Genomic DNA, 17,475 nt, shown 5'->3' on the forward strand with positions numbered 1-17,475 from the left:
CGCCATGTGGTCACCTCCGAGGCAGGCGGGGATCGAACTTGTGCGGAAGCAGCTTTAGATTCTCAGTGCTGTGCTTTAACCCGCTGCGCCACCAGGGAGGGCCGAGATCCACTATATTTTAAAACTCACAGTGAGATCACCTCTAAAACATTGTCCTTAGTGAAGCTTACTTTAAACTCTCTGGGTGTGATTTACCTAAAATGAATAATCATTAAGGCTTGGGCATCTCCAAGTTTATTAGTGTTAGATAACTATGTTCAACTTATTTTAAATTTCAACACCTGTTGATATAAGTATGGTTACTATCTAGGTAACATTTTTGAAGACAGAAAATCAAAACCAAGCTGTTTCTCATTGCAACTGCAGGTATGCTGTATTAGCTAAAATCCCTTAAAATTTCCTAAAAAAAGGCAATGTGGGCTTTGGGATATAATAAGTAATGCAGAACAAAAGTTAATGTATATTTGGGGATATAATGAGTAATGTAGAAAAAACAAACTATAAACAAAAGAAGAGAAGCAAACTCTTGTTCTTTTCCCCAAGAACCTAAGTAGACTCTATGATGAATAGGGTGCCAAGAAAGGATTTTAGTGCTGGCGATGTCGTAACATTCAAGTTAAAAAGCCTTGACCATGGGGCCCTCCCTGGTGGAGCAACAGGTTAGGATGCAGCACTGCAAGCTAGCCGCAGACTCTTCAGTGTGAGTTCAATTCCCAGCCCAGGAGGTGACCACAAGGCACAGCAGACCTCTCCTGTCTCGCCCGCTGCTCCTCTCAGCAGTGTACTTCATTCCATCTGCCTGTGCTCCCCACTCTATTTCTAGTGAATCCTTTCTCTGCCCCTGCACTTCTGGCCAGTACCCAAGTTCTGTATGAATAAGTCTTAACAACAACAAAAAAGCCTTAACCATATGAATCTTCACATGCAAACCATGAGTATCTAACTGTTGACGCTACGGACTTTGTAAGATAAATATTTTAGAAAAGAGGAATTATGGTAACTCTTACTCTAGAATTCATTGTCCAGTACAGTAGTTACATATATGGCTGTTTAATTCAAGTTTAGTATAATTAAGCTTAGTTCTACATTTCTAATTTCTCAGTAGGCACATAAAGCTTTCTATTGTTCAGGATGGCAATATAAAAGGCAGAGCTGATCTCTATTTGTTAGAAGAAAAACTGGGGATGTTATAGTTATCAAGGCATTTTTTTCCTCAGCTATATTTTAACCCCAAATAAAGTTTGTCTTTTATTAATGTCTCTGATTAAAAATAATAATTCTTTTAAAAGGCTACTTGGGGAAATCATATTCTTTTTAAGCTAGAGAAGAAGACAAACTGAATTTTTTAATGTACTTGAGAATCTGGTAACATGGATTTTTACTTCTATAGTTTGTATAATATTACTATCACAGTTACTTCAATTTTAGGATATCAAAGAATGTATTTTTTGAGGAAGCAGTAATATACTGAGACTATGCTTTGGATATCTGAAATGATAGCGTAAAATTTCTGGAGAATTTTAAGAATGTTATTAGCTTAGAAAAATTACACCATTAAAAAAAATTTAAAATTGGACTTATATAGCAAAGATATGTTTATAAGAATTGATTAGAAAAATCATAAAAATATGAACCGTGAAGACAACAGTATTTGGAAATAAAAATCAGAACTATTATATAAAGTGCTTTTTAAAAAGTTTCAGTAACTCTTTACTTCCCAGTCAATGGCGGTCATGAATAGTCACATACAACTCACAGAAACACCTCAGTTCTGTTACAACCCAGTCTGCACATTGCCTGGCACACACACCCCCATTCAAATTCAATAATCAGACAGGTTACTCATTCAATAGATTTTACTAATTACTTTTCAAATATTTTACAATTTTAATACCATCTTCCTTTCAAATTAACAGCATGTCTCTCAAAACCTAGTAAATTCCAAAGAACCAAAATGTATACTTATACTTAAAAATATAAATATTTAAAAGATTTAAGATCACGAAAATTCAAGGAATGATTCATCATCTGCCAGGTAATAGTTTCAAACTGAAAAGCAATCAATTTACTTTTAAAACAGAATGAATAATTGCCATTTAAGCATGATTTTATTAAGCGTATGCATTTCCAGCTATGCTATTTTTTTACATGGCTTCTGACTCATTTCATATAGTAAGTTCAAAACCACTGTAAAGGCAATCATTTGTCACTCTATCTTGATAGAAATATTAATCAATTTACTTGGAAGTCTATGATAAAAACTTTAAGCCATTTTTAAAATATACAACTATGTTTGCTCCTGCAATGCAATCTAGAATACTTTACTTGACAAAAATCTCTTAATTTGAAAGATGTACCAAAGTGATTTATGTATAAAAGAACTTGTAATAACTATTTTACACATGTAGTATAAACAATTTATTTGTAGATTGAATATGTCATTAATAATAAAAAATAAAACCAAAACCAATGGCTAGAGTAGGATAGACTGACAGTGTCTGGTAAAAAGTCATTTGATCATTAACCTCCATGTTCCTAGGTAGTTTTAACAAATTGCTAAGGATATGATCTCTTAGAGACAAAATATAATAGGGAGATGGGAGTAGGTATCAATAGATTCAACATTTGAATCAAAATCAAACAATCTGAACACCATTCCCACTACTTATCACCAAGTGGCATGATGATATTCAGATTTAGTAGTTGTAACCCTCTTTTGAAGATGAGGTAATTCCACTTTTGCCACCTTGACCTCACTGGGTTTCTGGTAAGGTCACTGGGTTACTGGCAAGGTCACTGGCACCTGACTGGACTGAGATGCTGGGGACCCGCTGTTAGTAGCCTGTGCAGGTACTGCAGTTGGCTCCATCTTGCTAATGTGTGTGATGAATCGAAGACGAAGCTTTAAAGCTGGTTTTAAATTACAGATAATCTTCTCTACCTAAGAAATAAAAAACATTTAAAAACATTTTGACCAGACAACTTCAATTTCTTATCTCTAAAAAAGTGATTTAACTATATCTTGAGACAATAAACTATGGAATGGAGTAGAGTGGATGAGAAGTTTCTCTTCACATTTTGTTTTTTAACAGAAGCAGGTAAAATTTTTTCTTTTTTACATACACATTATAGCTACATGTGCGCATCTGTATCAATTTTAAATAGTATACATTTACAAAGCATATCTATTTACCTTGCTATTTAGTCATCCCACTGCCAAAAGATAACCTATTTTACACTAGAAATTCTACACATCCAACAAGCTAAAACACCATCTTCACAGAAGCGTGATTCTACATTTTGAAGTTCTTGAATAACTTATGTCTATAACATACTGTACAAAGGTTTTTTTTGTTGCAATTCATATTTGGAATTAAGAATACTATTAGGTATATTCTTACTTAAAGAATATACATTTAAAGTAAATGTATCATGCATTTTCACAGCTTTCTTACTTTACTCAAGTGCTCTTTGGCCTATTAGTAAGGACCATCCCACTGACAATTTTTCCTTGTGTCTGTTTCTTAGGCCCATATATTATAAAAGACATGCTAAATAAAGATTTCTGCACTGGTCTCCACTCAACTCTTTGCCAATACTGCTGAGATATCAAGGAGTCAACATTCTTCTCCCACCTTACTCCCTCTGGTCCAAGAAAGGTACCCACTAGACCAGGGTTCATATGTCCATATGTCAACTTAGCTTCCTTTCCCATTATAGAAAGGAAAAAATTAAAGTACGGAGGAGAGGACACAACATTATCTATCTGCTTTACCGCCATCCTTCTAAAACAACTGAGATTTTGTGTCCAACAAGTAGAAAATTCAGTTGTGACTCAAGAAGGTCTTTCTTACTTTCAGACAACTCTACTAACTCTACTAGGGAGCAGTTCTTGATATGTTAAGTAATCAGAACATACCTCCCTTTAACTTCACCAGAGTTCATATGTGCTTTGAAGTGATGCAGAACAAATGTAGTACCTATGCTAACCGGCAACTCTCCAAGTACATGAATAATTTCTAGAACTTAAAAAGCATCTGAATTTCTTCAAATAACCTTCATGTCTTCTTGAGTTTCCGTCTTTGGTCTTCTAGTCAAGTTGCACTTTATTCAAAGTCTCTGTACTGTACCCTAATTGTGAGAAGTGAAGGACCTCTTTCAATTATGCTACACCACTACCTCCTCTGGTTTATCCAGTGGCCAAACCACAATGTTTCTTCCTAATGAAATTACTACTGTATGAAAACAAACTGTAACACCTTGTTCTGTCCTATTGTAGATGTACAGAGGGAAAAGTATGAGAAATGATCATATGTTTACATTAATATTATGTCCAGAATATACTCATGTAGCTTAAAAGGATCTGAAAATAGCAACAATTTCCCTTAAAAGAAAAAAAATTAACAGGACCAAAAGAACTCTAGCAAAAAAGTATCACCAGAAGTTTGATTTTTTAACTAAACATCATTAAAAAATAAAGTTAACTTACTTGCTCTTTTACACTGTCTCCAGTAAACATATACTTCATATGATACAGGAAGTCACAAATGGGATCCATGTAATTTAAGTGGGTGCTACACTGGTCCACATTTAGCAGCATGTCATAAAATGCCACACCAATCTATTTAACAAGTAATGTAAAATTATTAAATGGTTAAAAATGGTTACATGATTTAGCATAATGCAGCAGAACTGTCACAAGACTAGCACAGATAAGTAACATGTCTGTCAAAGGAATTTTCACTAAACATACAAACCACTATGTACACAGGAGGTAAGACAGGGCCTGTATTTATAGTGAACTCCATAGTCCTACAAAGATGTTCCCTAAAAGGGTTAACATGCAATTTTTCTCTTCATAATTTTATAATTTCTCTTAAAATCAAAAAGTTGACAGTCTCCTTTCTAGACACCATCTCTCAGTTTCCGGGATAACTACGGTCCCAGGGATTCTTTGATGGACTTCTTAGTTTAATTTTGTGGGTCACACTCAAGGTGCTTTTCAAAAAAAAAAAAAAAAAAGATGTTTTTCCTGGCTCATTTTTTTTTCTCTACACTCAGTAAACTAAGTGATTGACTTCATCCACATCCATGATAATAGCTATTTTTTCCCTCTATTATAGTGCATGTTCTCAAATGCACATATCCACTTTTAATTTTCTTCTCAACCTGCAAATTGCTTTCCCCTAATTCAACATAGACCACACCAGCCTTATGAGGGCACACTTAGCTATGAGCTCACGAAGTTCTCTGATGACCCTCTTTGGTCCTACTAAACTGGTTTTACTATTAATGGTTCTAACACTTTAAAAATACTGGGAAAGAAACCTAAATAAATCTTTTAGAAGTAAATCTTATCTCAGAAAACCCAGACTACTTTTACCTCTATCATACATCGAGTTCTCTCTTGCTGAAATCTTTGTAAAAATGGTCCCACAAGATGGTACACATAAAGCAACTGAAATTCAGTCTTTACTATAGGGAGAAGTACTTCGGTGAGAAACCTATAATTTGAAAATAAAAATTACTTGTGACTTGAAATCAGGTGAACTGTTTGAAAATTTTTAAATATAACTTGCTCAAACATTTGCAAAACTTATAATAATTTTTAAAAAGTTGTTAAAAGCTTTGGTAACATTTCTAGAAATCCTTGTATCACTCATCTTATTTTCATTTGGTTATTAAAATAAATTACCTCAGACTTAGGAGTGATTCTTAATAGTAACACTATTGAATAACACGAAATGGGTTATCTGAAATACGAATAATCAATCTAATATAAATGCCAATAAAGAAATCTGAATCTAATAAATACCAATTTTATAGTCATAGAAACCATAGCTTTTGGAAACTGTAGTAGAAAACTAACTTACTTGCATATATAAATTAGCTTTTTAAAAACAATTCTCAAGTAAAGGAGGCTTTCTGATTACATAGAAACTTTAATTAAAATTCTGAAAGTTGTCTGCTAAATGAAATAAATTGTCATATGTGAATGAACCATAAAAGTCTGGTTTTTTAGAGACGCCACAATACTTACTTGGGAATGAGGGAAAGCTGCCCGATGCTAGAATGGTGCCACACGGCATGTGCCAGGGCTAGGGTGTAGCTACAGCTCATTTCGGAGTAGGACTGATGACAAGCGGTGAAATCAAATAGGCGGAAGGGATAGCCAACCCACTCTGTCTCAGAAGTCAAGCTAGGGCTGCTGATAACACTCACAATTCGATCGTGAAGGACAATCCAATATGGCTCCTTTAAAACCAGAGGAATGCCTGATGAAAAATCCCACTAACCTATATTCTACCTTACACACAATATTCCACATAAAGCCTACACTCATATATATATATATTTTAATCATTCTTTAAACTTCCCTATTTATCCAGCTTATGCCTTTGTGTAGTGGGAGAAACCACAGTTGGGTGGCTTCACAGTGAGTCACATTAAGTGATTAACAACCTGGGAAGATGTGTCTGTGAGTTAGAGGGTGCAATGGATTCATCTGTCTAGCTCATTTGGTACCTGAATTTACTACAAGGCAAATAAATGCACTTTACCAGACAGGTGATGCTGATACATATATATTTCAGAAATAAATATGTATGTTTGGAAGCATATAAAGGAAAAATGACTAAGTGCTGCATACTGAAACAAGATTGGAGAGCACAGGGTAACACTGATACTCAAAGATACAGCCAAAGAACCTGTGTAGTGCTGTCTGGACACATATGGGAGACTCCACGTCAATGGAGAAGTCAGGGAAGGTCCCACTGACGAAGCAGGCCCAAAGCTGGCAAAGACGTTAGAAAAACTGAGAGACAGAAGATGGGTTCTGGCATAATGTCTTTTTCACTAATGTATCAAAAGTACCTGAAACATGTCTCAATGAGCATTATTTGCAAGAACAAAGGCTCTAAATATGTAACATGTTAAACAGATAAAAGCAGAGATTTTGACATAAGAACTGAGGCTGGATAGGTAAGGTGGGGCCAATGGATACAGGAATGTATGTCCAGTAAGTTTTCATAGATGTGATGCACAAAGCAAAGCAACCAGTCACTGTAGATTTCTGAAAGAATAATAACATAAAAGAGTTGGCAAATATAGACTACTTCATCAACTGCATGATGTGCGTGTTTAAGGGCATCTCTCTGCACCTTTTCCAGTTAGCTAAGAAGGTGCTGCTGCATTCCATGACTAAGCAATCAACTCACTGGTAGGGCAGTGATGATCAGCCCAATTGCGTTCATCCATGCTGTGATGTTCTCTCTCGGAACCAAAGGCTGACTGCAAGTGGGAGAAAAAAAAAGAATAAACATGCTAAAGTATAAAAACATGTTATGTGGTTGACAATAATTTTATTTTGTGGACATACGCAACTTAGGGGATAAATGATCTGATCCAATAAATCTACAATGGATTTTCATTGAGTAAAAACTAAAATTTAATATACACAGGAGGCTTTTTATTGGTTCTTCTTTAACCAGAGCTGCTGGGTTAGAAGGGCCATTTCCATTTATTTAGAATTTTCCAACCCATCCCTGATTTCATGTTAATTTTAAAGAAAGGAATCTCAACAGATTATCTTTGGTAAAAAGTTAACATTCCTAAATTAAATGCCAAACACCTAATAAGGAGAACAAGGGAATCAAACCCAGGTCTCCTGACCCTGTCCAGGGCTCATTTCATTATACCTGTATCATAAAGACAAGATCTGGACCCAAAATGTGTACTGGAAGTAACAGGTTTTTCTAATAGCTACAAATAAAACATTATCATGTTTACAAATAAAAAGTGAATCTTCTTGCTTGAGATAGTATACACACCTTTTAAGAACGACATTTAGAAGAGCATTTCCAACATCTTCGCCTGAAACAGCCAAGGCCATAAGCTCCACACACGTCACGTGCAGTGCATGGGCTGCTGGGTTGGGAAACTCATTGAATCTCCAGTCACAATTTGGGAATGGACCAGGAGATTTGCCAGCCATCGGTGCAAATGATTAAAGCAATAACTATTGGATCATTTTGAGATCAGCTACTCACATCAGTATAATGCTTTATAGCTGTCAAAGTATTCTCCATGTAAGCATCCCACTTCATTATCGATTAATTCCCTAGAAGTGACTTATTAGAGAGATCAAGAATCAAATAATACAAACCAAATACAAGTAAGAGGGCTGAAATGATAGCAATGATGTGGTCAACCACAAGATCCAAACGATTGTTCTGAGAGGTAGGCTCTTGTAACAATGACATGATAGTGAAAATGTCTAAATGTCTAAGTTACCAAGGCATCCCTAGGCTTCATCAATCTAGTTTTTATTTTTAGTTGTTATAGAATTTAAAAATAACTAGTAGAAATTTCTCTTTACAATGAGAAATTATTTCACTTCAGGAAATAAACTCTTGTGTAGGAAAATCAATCATGTTCATTTAGGCAATGGCCCATCTAGGAAATAGGGGCATGGCATAGAGTATAGGGTACTCATAATTTAAAACATGACAGCAACATGAAGAAATAAAAATTCCAATTTATCAGCTTTTTTCACTAAAAAGAAAAAGTTTTGGGCCCTCCCTGGTGGCGCAGCGGGTTAAAGCACTGCACTGAGAAACTAAAGCCACTTCCGCATGAGTTCGATCCCTGCCTGCCCTGGAGGTGACCACATGGCGTGCAGACCTCTCCTGACCCGCCCGCTGCTCCCCCCAGCAGTGTACTTCATTGATCAGCCTGTTCTAGCTTCCCACTGTCTCTGGTGAATCCTCTCACCCTCCGCATCTCTGGCCTGTACCCCAGTTCTGTATCTGTTAAAATGTTTTCTGTTAAAAAAAAAGAAAAAGTTTTACAATCTGATTAATATTAATATTAATTTTGAAAAGTATTCAAGGATTTAGAGCAACAAGATTCTATGTTCACAGTAGCAAACAGATGCACATATTACAATATTTGGACAGTTACTTAGGAATAGAATTTTCCATTAAAACAAATCTCCACGAAGTCTGTTTTTAAATAAATTTTAATGGAGTGAATTTCAGACTATCTAAAATAATGCTACTAATTTAAGAATTAAAAATTTTCGCAAAAGTAAAAGTGACCTTAAAAATTGTAGTCTTAGGTTACATACAAATATTACCTTGAAAAGATAAAACATGTACTCACAGATGAACAGTTATTTCAGAAAAGTCTAGAAATCACAATGAAAAGGATATTATCTACCAGTCGGCCAATCAATTTGCAATAGTAGGTGTCATCTGGGATCCAAGGATTGTCTTCTCGTGCATTCATAGCGTTCTTCAGGTAAGTGTCACTCAGACACCAGCCCTGTGGTCGATTATCCTTGAGTGAGCCAATGATTGCATGGACAAGTTTGCGTTTGAGACCTGCACGGTCTCTCAGGTGCATTTCATAATAGTGCAGTGTATTATACAAATAAGTCACCGGACGATCTACCAAGAAGAAATAAGATCCAATGCTTATTTGGTTACCGATATCTGCAAAAAACTAATCCCTTGGTTTCAAGATAACCAAAAATCTGTTGAAACTATTTTATATCCCCAGCAACTGTATATAATGACTTGTTGTTTTATTTTAGGGTAGGCAGAAGGCTTGGATTTAAAAGTATCCATCATGCTCTAAGTTAGCAATTCCACTTTTGGGAAATTTATTCTACAAAAATGATACATGTACAAAGAATGTTACTATGGCCATGTATTTAAAAAAAAATATTTATTTATTTATGCATACAAGAGTTGGTGTGCAGGCCAGAAGCTCAGGGATGAAAGGATTCACAGAGACAGAGTGGGGAGCAGAACAGGTAGACTGACTGAAGTGAAATACACTGCTGAGGGGAACAGTGGGTGAGACAGGCGAGGTCTGCTGTGCCACATGGGTCAGCTCTCTGGCAGGGGATCGAATTCATACTGCAGTGGCTTTGGTTTGCTCAATAGTGCTGAGACTTAAGCCCTTGTGCCACTAGGGAGTCTCGTTGGCTCTGTTTATACCAATAAAGATTAAAAATAAGCTAAATGATCAAAAAAGAGGACTGGCTAAGTAAATTATTGCATGTGTGGGCAGCTTTTATGTACGATACAAAGCAATTAAGCAATATATTACACAAGTAGAAAAATGAATGTGTGGAACAATATGTATATTTTATTTGTGACAAAAACTCCAGAGGATCTAAAGGACAGACAAGACCCTGTGGCTGGTTATAAAGAAACTGGCTAGTTGAAGGGACAGGGATGGGGATCTATTACTTTTTACTTCACACCCTTCTCTGTGTCTAATGCAAAATAAAAAAGTTATCAAAAATATGTTCAACTGAACATATTCCCACTTCTGCTTTGGAGGGAAGACATCTTAGATCAAGAACTAAGAAATGCCCAAATAAGTACTCTGTCTCCATCTAGCTGTTCCAGGACGTTCCTATTTCTGTCACTGACTTACCATTGAGTTAACTTTGACTTTTTTCTTTCAATATTCTCCCCACAACCAGTTAATAAAGTTCTCTTGTTCCTTTCTTGACTACCTGTTCTTTCTTTCTCATTTCCAAAGCTACATATTTGTTTAGATAATAATCATACATGTATTTTTGATGCATGTATTTGAAATTATTTCCTCCTTGCCAACTACAACTGTATTCATATTTCCAAAATAATGTCTTCCATGTCATGACCAATTTCAAAAGCTTCTAGCTCACTTGATTATCTGCAGGTTATAAAACCAAAACTTCTCAGTCTGGCATTTAAGATGATCTATCATTAGTTATAATATATACTCTGAACTTAGGCTAAATGAAGAGAATGTTTTCAAAATGTCTTTTTTTTTTAATACATTTATGGTTTCCTCATGAAAGTATTATGTTTTAATAACTTCATACTCATAAAGGTATTATGGTTATAGGGTATGTTCCCATGAAAGAAAATGTTTCCTAAAAACATTATTCTGGTTATACAAATCTCACGATTCACAGTTCAAATTCTACACATCCAAGAAACCCACTAACATTTATTTAGTTCACGGGACATTATTCTGAACTAATATTTTTCTCCTTCTACCATCATTGGACAACTCTCCTGCATATCACTTTTTCTTTTTACTACTTAGTAATATGTTATGATCTATTAGCTCTAATTTTTTCTGTTGTCTATCATCACCCCACAATGTTTAGCTTTAAACACTTTTATTAAAAAAAAAAGAAAAGAAAAAAGCCAACATGGTCATATCTAATAGAGCTAGCAGATGGCATAAAAATTTGAAAAAGCTCACCATGAAATTTATATAAGCCTCCTAGGTGATCCAGTAGAGTTTCCAGTGACTTGGACACTGGAAGCAACTCTAAAAATCTGTGAATTACTATATCAAATACTGGAAGAAATCGGAGACAAACATTTCCAAAATAGATAGGCAGATAGGGAGACTGGATCTGCACAGGAGGGTCCACCTGTTCCGCCAGGCCCTCAAAATAGAGCTTCTCTGGGTATTTCTGTGGAAGTGAAGACATAGCACATGTTTAGAGCATCTCCTATTAATTTAAAAAAAAAAAAAAAAAAAGAGAGAGCAAGAGAAAGAGCTAATTAACTTGCCAATTTTAAAAGATGAAACTGTGCTTGCTTCAGCAATACAATCTAGAGTCCTTTACTTGATAAAAATCTGTTATCATAAAGGTACACCAAGAAATTTATGCACTCAAAAGAGACTTGTAATAACTTTTTCATTCTGTACTATAAGTACCCATATCCACTAAATCAGTAAGTTTCAACTTATTCTTAACATCAGCGACAGCCCAGAACCTTGAGAAAGTTTAGAAAGCTAATTCACTTGTATACAAAATAGGAACACAGAGAGAAAAATAGCCAAATCAATTAGCTAAATACCTAAGTGTGGCTTAAACAGAAACTAACTGAAGCTCTAAGTGGAAGCCGTACCTTGTGATAATTCATGTGCTTGGTGTGCCAGTCATTCTGTAGCCAGTGCTCTGGGGAATTTTCCTTCACAAAGTCACTTACTCGATTTCTGAAATCATTTGGTTTGAGTAACAGCAACTGAATTATGAAATAACAAACCTGAGCTTCATTTCCTTCATGACTACGCATGGCCTTTGGGGAACAACAGAAGAATCATATGAAAATGCTGGTCTTCTGCAAAAGCCTTCTACTCAGCAGTCTAAATTATAATATGGTAAAATCTCACTATTATTAGAATTTCCTTATACATCTAGTCTACCCCAAATCAACTTTCCAGTCTTTCACAGATGTGTCTGACTCATTCTTGCCTATTTCTAGCTCTCACCAATCCTTCTGCCTGGAATGTCCATCTTTATTTTCTAAAATGCAATCCATCCTTCAGGATCCATCACTTAGGCTAAGAGTCAAGCTCACTGTGGCAATATTTTCCTACATCTCTGTCTTATCCTTTTACTTTACTGATTTTGACTTATCTTATTTCCCTACTAGAGTATAACATCTTTATATCTAGGCTCTAGATCTAAGAGGTTATTGTTAATCCAGTAAGCAACCCCAAAGACATCCCATTGTAGTTTTTAAAATACAGCATTTTCTCGTCTGGTTCAATTTCTGCACCTAAGATTTTGCCTGAAACAAACATCAATGTCAGGGAAAAAAAAATTTAGGGAATACTGGGTAGCGCTGAGAAACACTCAGTGTATAGAACGGTTTTATTAGCACTCTGAAATGCAGTGAACTTTACTACTTTCACCTCTAGCAAGAACCTCTGGGATATCACTGTTTGTAATTTTAGACATCAGGCCAGAAATATGTCTGTCTTACTTATTTCTGTATGGCCTATACATGGCATATTATTCAATACACACATATTGAATAAGCAAATAAAGTAGGAAATCTCTAGCTCCTAAGGCAACTGATAGCAATGCTTGATTACAGTGCAAATTCTATCCTTAGGACTATCCTTATAGTGCTTCTATCTTTAGAAGCAGCAGAGAAGCACAAGATTTATGAGCCATTAACTTGATGTAAAAGAAAATGAGATAATATAGAAATTTATTCGTAAGTATTCTTACCAGGCAGAGAATTAACCTGTCCAATGTAACAATGTTATACTTCCATACCATATCGTTAAGAATTTCAATGCATTTGTTGAGTTGCTGACCTCCAGCTGATGTAGAGAACTCATATACCAGGAAATCAGCAAATGTTCTCACATGGGCTACTAAGGCCCTAGCTCCAATTCGCTCTAATACTCTAGAAAGAAAGGGTAAAAATGAATTCGAATGCAGTATGTACTATTATTAGAATCTCCTTATACATCTAGTCTACCCAAAATCAACTTTCCAGCCTTTCCAGTATGTACATAAAGGCTTGCTAACAGGAATAAAAATCTAGATTTTCACTCACCTATAGCCAATCTGATTAATATGATCTGTTTCTAAGAGCATTTTCCAAAGAAGACAAAGGAAGAGAGGAGGAGAGCTTTGCATAGAAAAGTGGGTAATGATGTCATTTTCATTGCTCATTGACTTCCACTTTCTATATTCCTCCTCCACATTCTTTTTCAGATTAAAACGACTTTCCTGAGGTACATTGTTTTGTTTGAAGAAAGCCTAAATAAAGATCATAAGTTTATTTCAATGGTTGTAATAGAAAGAGCAGTGGCTGTAGTGTTAAGAAACCATTTCTAGACTTGACTCTGACACTGAGAAATTCCAGGTGACTTAAGCAACTCAGATCAATCAATCAAGTAATCAATAAAGTTCTGTATCTGGAAAATACAAGATAATCTCTAACATTCCTTTCCTAGATATCTTAGATGGAAATTGTAAGCAACCCTGAATTCACAGCAATTATCCTACTGACGCTTCAGCAAATCCTTAAAACAATTAACAAACCTCAGAAATTTATATATGCTTTGATTATATATTTTTGTATATCTATGAGAAAGCTCCACTAATCCAGTGTTTTCTAGAATATAATCCCAGACTACCTGTATCAATACTACCTGGGACTTGAAGGAAATGCAAATTTTCAGGTACTAATGAAGCCTGGAATCAGATGCTATTCTCTGCAGCTGTAACTTACAAGCCCTTCAGGTAATTCAGGTAAGTCTAAAAACTACTGATCTAGCCTCATAAGAGCTACTGAAAATAACATGTTTAGTATGCTTAAAATATTCTCTGAAAATAAAAGACAGGTGAAGTTTTATTTTCTACATACTATAAAAGTCAAGTTTATAGTTATTCGCTGTTACTTTAAAAAATACTCAATTATGGGGCCCTCCCTGGTGGCGCAGCGGGTTAAAGCACAGCACTGAGAATCTGAAGCCACTTCCGCATGAGTTCGATTCCCGCCTGCCGCCTGCCCCGGAGGAGACCACATGGCGAGCCAGACCTCTCCTGACCCGCCTGCTGCTCCCCTCAGCAGTGTACTTTGCCCATCTGCCTGTTCTGCTCCCCACTCTGTCTCTGGTGAAGCCTCTCACTGTCCCTGAGCCTCTGGCCTGTACCCCAGTTCTGTATGAATAAATAAATAAATCTTAAAAAAAAAAAAAACTCAATTATGTGGAGCATCTGTATATTCTGAGACACTCAATTATTTTCACTTCAGTTCTGAGAAGTACTGTTAATTCTAACAAGATTCTAAAACTGTTAAATATTAAGATGAAACCACAATAATTAAATGTTTAGAAATATATCTAATCTGCGAGTAGGACAAAAAACCAGTTTTTGTAATTGCAAAAATTATTACAAAAAACAACTAACAGCTCATTTCAGTTGGCACCAAACTAACTGTCTAGAGTAATACTGCAAATGGGGCAAAGAACTTCATGTGTATTCAAGGCCAAATTACCTGTAGTGGGCCTGGAAAACAACTAAGAGTGTGAGAAGCCCAATTATGAGGAGTAAAACTCATGATGGTCTGAAGTATGTCTTTACACCAAGTTCCTTGAATTGAATCAGAGCCTGTAAAAAAATCTAAACATACACAAAGAAATGTAGTTATCAATCACATCTACAATTCACAAATGATATCACAGAGAAAACCACAAACAATTATGTGCACCAAGAGAATTTCATGATAGCACATTCCCTATTTAGCTGACAGTTGTATTAGGGTCTAAATTTTCTTAGTTTATGACTTATTTGAATTGTTACTTTAGTCAATAAGGACACTTAGTGAAAAGAGAAGTCATTTGGAATCTATGTTTTAGCAGAACATCAACGATAACAACAGCAAAATGTCAACAATACAACAAACGGGCATACCCAGATTGTTCATCTAGTTTACTCTGACAATGAGTTATTAGGACCTACTGAGCCAGGGAATAAAATTGTGTTACTCTAAATCAAAGAGGCTTCTTTACATACAATAAAATTGTTTATTCAAATGTACTTGAGATTACTAAATTTTACCTATTTCTTTAAAACATTTCTCTGTATACGCCCTAAGACTGTGGGTTTCTTATATGCTTTTTCAAGAATGGCTCTGATGAAGTCAAAGCCATTAAAATAGTAATACTATCATTGGCTTCTTTCCTGTGGGCACTGATGGCAATGGTGGCCATCAATGCTGGCTCTCAGAACATACCACCAGAGGCACCAAGCCACGCCATTGGAATCTTCACTACCAACTCTCAGTGGGAGGAGAAAAGGTACCATTTTCACTTGAGATGTGTCAACATTTTCAAGATTTACATTACTCAGTGAACTACTAATCTATAAGGTTATAAAATATATCTGGATAAAAAAATTCACGTATGAGAATTCAGCAACTTCCCTATACATCAGATATTAAAGAGGAAGGTAAAAATGTACAATGGCACTTCACTAAAAGTTAGTTTGGAAAATATAAGGTTTGCTTTTCATAGAATGTGGGTTATTTATGTTAACATGTCATAGGTTTATTGTTACTTTTAAATAAGTCAAATATTTTAAAATCTCAACTTAATAAATATTGATAGTTATAATCCATGTAAACAAACAAACAAAAAACCTGGGGGATTTCGGTTACTTCTTAAAAGTGTAATGTGGTTTTAAGACCAAAAAATTCAAGAACCACTGTTTAAAAATTATGTTAAAACAGCTGGAAATTGAAGCTCAGCATAGTTAAAATGATAGTACACAGAAGAACATCAAGACTAACATGATAAAAAAAAACACCTGGCTTTTTCTAAACAAGTAGAAAATATCATTACAGTGTGCTAGCCACTTAATAATCAGTAGGAACACAGTACATTTTAATTCATTTGTTTTGTCGATGGCGGTCACACACTCACCGTACCTGTTACATGAGTTGCTCTAGCTAAGGTCAATATCAAGGCTCGGTTCAGTTCTTCCGATTCCGCAGACAGCACGGTTTTGGGATCGCTAAGGAAGCGTGTAAACTGTGGCTGTACCTCTGAGCTACCTAATGCTGTTATAAGCCTGAGTGCAGTGCTCTCAACACTGAATGGTGGGAGAACAAAGAGAAACTTGAAAAAGGTAAGCTGCAAATAAAATTTTAGAATTAAAAAATTAAATCTAATTCTAGATTAATCATAATGAAAAAAATGGGCAAACTAGAAATTTCTTTGATTAAAAACATTCTTGTGAATGAGCTTTATTTAATTATTTTAAAAATTAGAGATGCCAAATTTTATAGTGAAAACCCTCTTGACAGTTTTACACATTTGTAGATAACTGGAAATCAGCAGGCCTAAAATATTTCACCTGGATATATATAGCATTTCAAAAATTACATTTTTCTATCTGAGATATATTTTTACTTATGGCAGTATCAATACATGATACTTAAAGTCATAATCGGAATCACATTTAAATCCAGCATTCAGAAGGACTAATTTAGATTGTAATGTTAACATCTTTGGAAGTACTCAGTTCAAAGATCCCAAGGCAATGATTCAAGTATCAATCAGTTTCTGTTTGAAAAAAATGAATCTACAGAACCTTCTATACTAGAAATAAATTCTCAGAAGCAGAGGAATTTTATGACACATGGATAAAAAGATTGTAAGGTGAAAGGTGAGAATCCCCATCTTCAACAAAATTTCTAATAAGAATGTAAAGGAGACAGTCTTCAGCGAACTCACCAGAGGTGGAGCTGGTTCTGGTTGGTTTGTGCAACTGCAGCCAAAGTATGAAGGTGACTCAGGAGCTGAACTCTGTAATGAGGCTGAATGTGGTGCATCCGGTAGCTAAACATCTCAAGAAGTGTGTGCAAGATCCCCCATGCATGAGACTTGAAGACAGTTGGTAACAACTGACCTGGAGGAACAAGACAATTAAAGGTACCAATTATGAAAAGCTATGCATGAAAAGACAGTTGAAGAAAAAGTCACACTGAGTAAAGTCTATGTGAAGCTTTGCTCATGAATAACATACAGAAGCATACATATCACATAAAGTTTTCATTCTTCCTTTGCTAATTTCTGCTTTAATAAAATAAAATGCTACAAATAAAATTTCAGAATTACAGTTAAATCTAATTCTAGATTAATTAT

General features: G+C 35.3%; 1 protein-coding gene across 2 annotated transcripts in view; it reads right to left on the reverse strand.

Annotated features, from left to right (window-relative positions):
• Window positions 1-1,722: 1,722 nt before the first annotated feature.
• Window positions 1,723-17,475, reverse strand: part of MED23 (mediator complex subunit 23) — a 37,570-nt gene continuing 21,817 nt past the window's right edge. For both annotated transcript variants that reach the window (XM_004673853.2, XM_004673852.2), the window contains 14 exons: window positions 17,065-17,239; window positions 16,257-16,420; window positions 14,826-14,950; window positions 13,377-13,582; window positions 13,043-13,223; window positions 11,931-12,101; window positions 11,272-11,488; window positions 9,213-9,449; window positions 7,830-7,995; window positions 7,218-7,290; window positions 6,041-6,255; window positions 5,384-5,504; window positions 4,490-4,621; window positions 1,723-2,941 (listed from right to left, as the gene is read on the reverse strand). In XM_004673853.2, coding sequence (XP_004673910.1) covers window positions 2,774-2,941; window positions 4,490-4,621; window positions 5,384-5,504; window positions 6,041-6,255; window positions 7,218-7,290; window positions 7,830-7,995; window positions 9,213-9,449; window positions 11,272-11,488; window positions 11,931-12,101; window positions 13,043-13,223; window positions 13,377-13,582; window positions 14,826-14,950; window positions 16,257-16,420; window positions 17,065-17,239 — 2,351 coding nt within the window. In that variant the 3' untranslated portion in view covers window positions 1,723-2,773. The remainder of the gene's footprint in view (window positions 2,942-4,489; window positions 4,622-5,383; window positions 5,505-6,040; window positions 6,256-7,217; window positions 7,291-7,829; window positions 7,996-9,212; window positions 9,450-11,271; window positions 11,489-11,930; window positions 12,102-13,042; window positions 13,224-13,376; window positions 13,583-14,825; window positions 14,951-16,256; window positions 16,421-17,064; window positions 17,240-17,475) is intronic.

This window comes from Condylura cristata, unplaced genomic scaffold, assembly GCF_000260355.1.
Source record: "Condylura cristata isolate star-nosed mole 26May11 unplaced genomic scaffold, ConCri1.0 scaffold00001, whole genome shotgun sequence".
Lineage (NCBI taxonomy): Eukaryota > Metazoa > Chordata > Mammalia > Eulipotyphla > Talpidae > Condylura > Condylura cristata.